At 38.3% G+C, this 6000-nt stretch overlaps 1 protein-coding gene across 1 annotated transcript in view; it reads left to right on the top strand.

Moving 5' to 3' along the window:
- Positions 1–1544: 1544 nt before the first annotated feature.
- The window catches only part of LOC126161994 (pseudouridine-5'-phosphatase-like), a 131462-nt gene continuing 127006 nt past the window's right edge, over positions 1545–6000 (top strand). The window contains exon 1 of the mRNA XM_049918197.1: positions 1545–1788. Within this exon, the coding sequence (XP_049774154.1) occupies positions 1734–1788 (55 nt within the window). The 5' untranslated portion in view covers positions 1545–1733. The remainder of the gene's footprint in view (positions 1789–6000) is intronic.

The following is a 6000-nucleotide window of genomic DNA, read 5'->3' as shown; positions in this document are numbered from 1 at the left end:
GACAGTTACAACAGAATACAGATTGACCCAAGTAAACTTAGGCACATGGGGATACGTATGACAGTATTATATATGAGCAGTTTCATACACGCAATTATTCTATGTTTCGTGGCCACAGACACCAGCAGAATATCACCATCAGTAGGCCTACCGAACACTCCACATAGTACTAGGAAAAGTTCCTTTAAAAACGTAACTCAGGCGTAATAATTCATGAAATCAACAACCGCATGTCATGTGGACTCTGCAAGAACAGTGCCGACTACTTTTAACAAAGTGGAAAAAAGGAATTACAATCTGAGTATTTCAGTTAATAGAATAGGAAGTGAACAATCGCGTGGGGCATCAGTGTCTAGTACTTACAAATCTGATTTATACTCCTGCAGATCGAAAATAATTTTAAACGCCAATTTTTTTTGTAATCTACTTTTTCCTGGGGAAGTGATGTAACGCATGTTTCTAAGGATTAGCAACTACTCTTTCTTAACGGTGAATTTAGTGACCTGCAATTTAAGTTACATTTGTAGGAAGACCATTAACTTGAGTGAATTCCATATACTGCTGAAGTACCCCGCGTTACTGTAGGAGTTAAGTTTCTTAGTTGATTGTATAGCAGTCCACATGAGACCGCAATCAGCTGGTCAAAATCGCTGCTAGATTGGTGTGGTGCACTTTTAAAAATGCAACTGTGTCTTAGACAAGTTGTGGACAAATGCATTCTCACAGAAACTGAAAACGTGTTACATACTCATGTGTATGAAAATAAAGACTTAACGCTTCCTTTTGTAATTACCAGAAAGTGGATCCTTGGGAACTTGTCCGACGCTGACGCCTTTTTCTTCGTAAGTGTAACGAACACTCGCGCAGTTCATATCGGCTGCCAATGTACCTTGTAAAAATGCCAGTGTCAATAACACACAAAGATTCACCCGCACAAAAGTAAGTCCGCTTCTCAAGCTGTATAGCTGTCGAAACTTTTTGTTCATGTCACGATTACACCCGTTCACAGCCATGCCGACGCGTCTGTTTCTGTTGTCAGAACAAAATCAGATCTTTTTATGTCACTGTGGATCAAATTGAGCGCTAAACTTGATTGTATACATCTGTTTCTTATATCCGGTATGTTTATACCGGTGCGGACATTAAAGATAAAAATAAACACTTCAGATTGTTTTCGCGCTCATTACTGTCTTTTGACATCCACTAACCCGCCCGCACCTACCTCGTGCTAGCTCGCCCTACCAACTACTGCGCACTCTCACTGCACATGGGTACGACTGCCCATAGTTTTCATCTCGCAACCAGAGGTAGCACCACCGTCGAAGCCATGTAGCGTAGCGTCTTTGGCCCGGGTACGGACATATCCACAGACTATTGTTAAAATATCTTTCGACGGATTACGAATTTTTTAATGAAATAAATCAGTCTAAAAGAAACATTACTGGAGTTGTCCCACAGTATCTGTAAATTTGTTAGTTAACATATAAATCCTTTAGTTGACATCTTACATAGCATCTCTGATTATATAATTACGATTAACTTCAAATAAAACACACTGTTCCGGCTGTTGCCGGGTGAAGTTTGCGTGTGGTGTGTTTTCGATATTTTAATGTGATAATAGCGTATAAAAATTTTTGGAGCGGACGCTGTGCAGCCTTCGTGTTTTACTGCGGATATTTGTTTGTGTACACGCTCCGCTTTTTGTAGAGGTGTGGTTTACACAGCTGTCAAACATGAAATTCCAACCAGTAACACATTGTATATTCGATATGGATGGAACACTTTTGGGTAATTTTTACGAATAAATATAGTGTCATTTTATTCTCATGTGGCGTACTAGAATTACACAGTGCGACAAAGCGACAATATCTTCATTTACCAAGAATAATGGAAACAGTAATAACCTCTTGCAACAAAATTTTGTGTTATGTTTTAATTAAAAAAAAGGTATAGTTGTTCACCATGTTGCCCATTTCAGATGGGGATAAAGTTGTCGATAATATTTGTGTTAAACCGATTGATCAACCACGAGTTGCTCGACTATTGTGTGTTGCACGCGTGTTTCAACCCTTGAAACGAAGACATTAGAAATACCTAAGCATACTTCATGTCAAATTGTTCGGTGGATTTCATTTCACAGCAGCATAAAATATAGTGGTCATCTGAAAGTGTTACGTTCAGTTACTTCTATTAGCTTCTGATGTTAAGGTGTAACTGAGACCCAAAAGAATATTATTCACATGAAGAAGTTCCGTTTTTAATTCTCCTTGCCTTTGGTGATTTACTCACTCTAATTTGTGTAATCATCCGAGACAAATGTAACATTGCAGGTCATTGTTACCAGCACATTTCCACACAGAACTGACCCAATATACATAGTAATTTACCGGTGCTGTTGCAAAATCTAACTTTTTGCTGCCGACCATGGGGGGGCTGTGGTATGATCTGGCTTTATGTGACTAGTTAGAGGATTGTGACAGCCTGTGCAAAAGTGCTAACTGGTGTATAATTTGTAACATCTGAATGTTCTCAGCATGTGACTTCATACACATTAACAGATTAAATTTATGTAACATCATCTTAGTCTTGGCTTTTGCTAGTGTGGGGTACTTCCCCTCTCCCCCTATAGTTTCTGTTGTGGTTACTGATTGATTTGTAGCATACCTCAGTTGTTATTGGAAGGTGAAAATTTGGTTGTGAGTTGGCAAAGCCAACAAAAGTGAATAAATACAAAATAAAGTTTGTTGAAATTGAATTACCTTTATGGTAGCCAGTTGGCTATGCTTGTGCCATATTATAAAAACTAAAATTCCAATGTAAATTCAGAAAAGCTGTATTTCAGGTAGATGTAGATAGATAATAGACAAAAGAGTGCCATATAGTGTGGTGCATATAATGTACCATATATTGTTCATAATCTATTAAAAATGCAAGGCACTATGTAACTCTTACCTTTGGCATCATTTTGCTTCATACATACCAACTGAAAGGCAACTTGGCTACCTCATTTATTCGTGTTTATTTTTACCAATGGCTACACAATTTTATCTTAGATATCTGATGAGGAACATATTACCAGTAACAGTGTTCAGATGAACTATTACATCCTTTGCACTTTCATCCATTTTTATGCAAGTGATTTGATTTGCACTGGTTTCCTAATTTCTTTTGTGAAGTAACTAGCAATTACAATGAGTGAGGGTATTAGAGCTGACGTGGAAGGATACCCGAGTAGATGCACGTGTAAGACTTCAAAACTGGGATAGGGAAAATGGCAAGGTGGTCTGCTGCTTGCTAGCAAATATGCACATGCTGTAAGGCGTGAGTGAGTGAGTGAGTGAGTGAGTGAGTGAGTGAGTGAGAGAGAGAGAGAGAGAGAGAGAGAATTATTACAGCAACCATACCAATAGGCTGCTCTGTAGGTCAGCAAAGTGGTTGGTGAGCATTCATGTATCACCAGCTTTCCTTAAAGGTGTAGCAGCATCACATGTCACAGTTGAAGATACTAGGAGACAAGGAAATTCATCGCAAAAGGTATATTAGCTCTATGTGAGTATTTCAGTAGGGGCCTATAGACTTTCTGAAACCTTGTTCGTGCAAGAAAGACATTTGATGCCTTCCACATTTGCTTCCAACCCTGAAGTTTCAAAAACCCAGGGAAGCAGCGACACATATTTACCTAGTTGTGTGTAACACACAGTGTCAACAAATGAAAACATCGAAAGCATTTAAGAAATGTCCTGATCCATGACCACTCAATGCCCCACACAACTTGTGAAAATTGGGCAAAGCTGGGTTAAAAATAATTCAGACTATATTTGGTGGCCTGAAGAAATAATGCCACCACCTACTTTTTGTATAGTTTTATGCCAAGATGTGTTCTGGTTTTAACCTTCTTCAGTTGTTCTAATACATTTATATCTTCATTTTGTCAAATGCATTTTGAAAGGTGCAGCTGCCTTTTATTCTATAACTTTTAACTCTTTGTTTCACATTTATGTACACAATACACACATTTTTAGTTTCATTTATACACTGGCACATGCTGCATTGTCAGTGGAGCTAAAAGTGCATGTTACACATGTAAATGTGGATTATGAACAACAGATTGCAGAGTAAAAGGCATTCAAAATGCACTCAACAGAAACATAGTTTTTACAAAACTATAAGTGTTTTATACAAATTTGAGACAAGTGAAAACCCTAAATGCATTTTGGCATAAATAAAAAGCTATATTAAAAACTGTCGTGTTGCTGCATTCCTTCAAGTAACTTAATCCACATCTAAACCACCATTATCATTTATAAATTAATTTTACTTGATGGCATCCCAAATGTACTCACTGGAATGTAGACTAGGTGATCTAGTGGTTCACACTAGCATCCTAACATCCACGAAAGTTCTTAAGATGAATATTGCACAATTCAGGAGGGATGCTATCAGATCTGCAGTTGAACAAGTGGATGCCCACAATTTGTTGGTGAGACAATGGCAAGCATTTTGGATGATCCCATTTCATCCTTTGTAAAGATTCCTCACTGGAGAATACCTCCACAGCCTGTCTGAACAGTGCCCTGCTGACAAGCAGGGTGCCTTTTGTTGTTGTTTTAAATATTCTCGTACCCTGCCATTCGCATTTACCAGTATCTACTGAGATTCATCCATCCAGGTGACGCATTTCTATACTTAGAATATCCATAGTTGGTTAGCCCAGATAAATTTTTGTGCTTTGTGGCATGTCGTGAGCAGCCACACACGTTTTGTTCAGGAGTGGTGTCTTCTTTCCATAGCAATGACACAGATGCTGATGACACGGCTGCACATACGTTATTATCATCATCGAGGAGTGAATTGATGAATGGTTTGCTCTATACTAGTTCACCTATCCACTGTTAAAATCCACGTTAGTGTATGGTGACCCCTGTCATCAACACATTGTTGCCCAAAGCAGTGGACTTGTTAGGAAATGTACTGTTAAGTACATCCTTGATATGATGTTGCTTGTGAGTAAGCCTACTTCTGTGCTTCTGTGACCTCTACAATGGGAAACATAAGTTGGTTGCAGTCAGATTCACTATCTTGAACTCGTATGCCCACAAGTGTACATTATTATGCTATGGTTACTGAAATAAGCAACTATTCTATTGTACATTACATTACATGTGAACACAAGTAGTAATGTTATTGGAACATGAAGTTTACTCAGCTGGTATAGTTGCAGGTTTCCATTAAAATTCATGTTTCCCTGTTGAGGTGCAATATTTTGATGATTGACCTAATTACCTTCCTCAGTTGCTATGAGCAGTGGTTTCAAGTGAACTTACCACCTGGATTCCATTAATATTAGACAACTACAATTCTGTTTGTCTGTGTCTGTGTAAGATTTTGGTACTCCAGGTGAGAGGAAATACTTTCAAAATCTTTCTCTGTCATCCTCATTGGAATGTTTTCATTTCAGGTGAAAGTTCCCAGATGATCCTCTCTTTGTTTAATGGCAGCAGAACAGATGTTCACATAGAACTAGCAATCCCTCTCCTCATTAGTTATCTATCAGACTAGCTGCACCAGTAACCTTTTCGTGGCATGCATGATACCAGCTCACTGGTGGAAAACAGTTGCTCTTACTGTGCTGGAGGGAAAAAAAAAAAAAAAAAAAAAAAAAAAAACACACACACACACACACACACACACACACACACACACATTGTTGACAGTTTCCTCCTCTGATCAAAAGACATGCCAGCACATGAAAATTGCCGCATAGGACCTTTGGTACAATGTATGGTGGAACTGCACTTGTGGTGGCATGAGCTTTTGTGTTGCGTTCTGCTGTTGGTTATGGTTTGCTATGTAGATAGCCAATGAGATTCATGTTAGTAATTTCCTATTGTTTGTAAGTAAAGGTAGCTAGTATTTTGTTATAAGTTTAGAATTTAGCCACTTTGTTGAAATTTTCAGCAAAATCAGAAATTAGATATAAAAGTAGGTTAGTCCAACAAC

Source organism: Schistocerca cancellata, chromosome 2 (genome assembly GCF_023864275.1).
Source record: "Schistocerca cancellata isolate TAMUIC-IGC-003103 chromosome 2, iqSchCanc2.1, whole genome shotgun sequence".
In the NCBI taxonomy this organism is placed as follows: Eukaryota; Metazoa; Arthropoda; class Insecta; order Orthoptera; family Acrididae; genus Schistocerca; species Schistocerca cancellata.
Note: the sequence above shows the minus strand (reverse complement) of the source record. Positions and strands in the feature narration are given on the sequence as shown.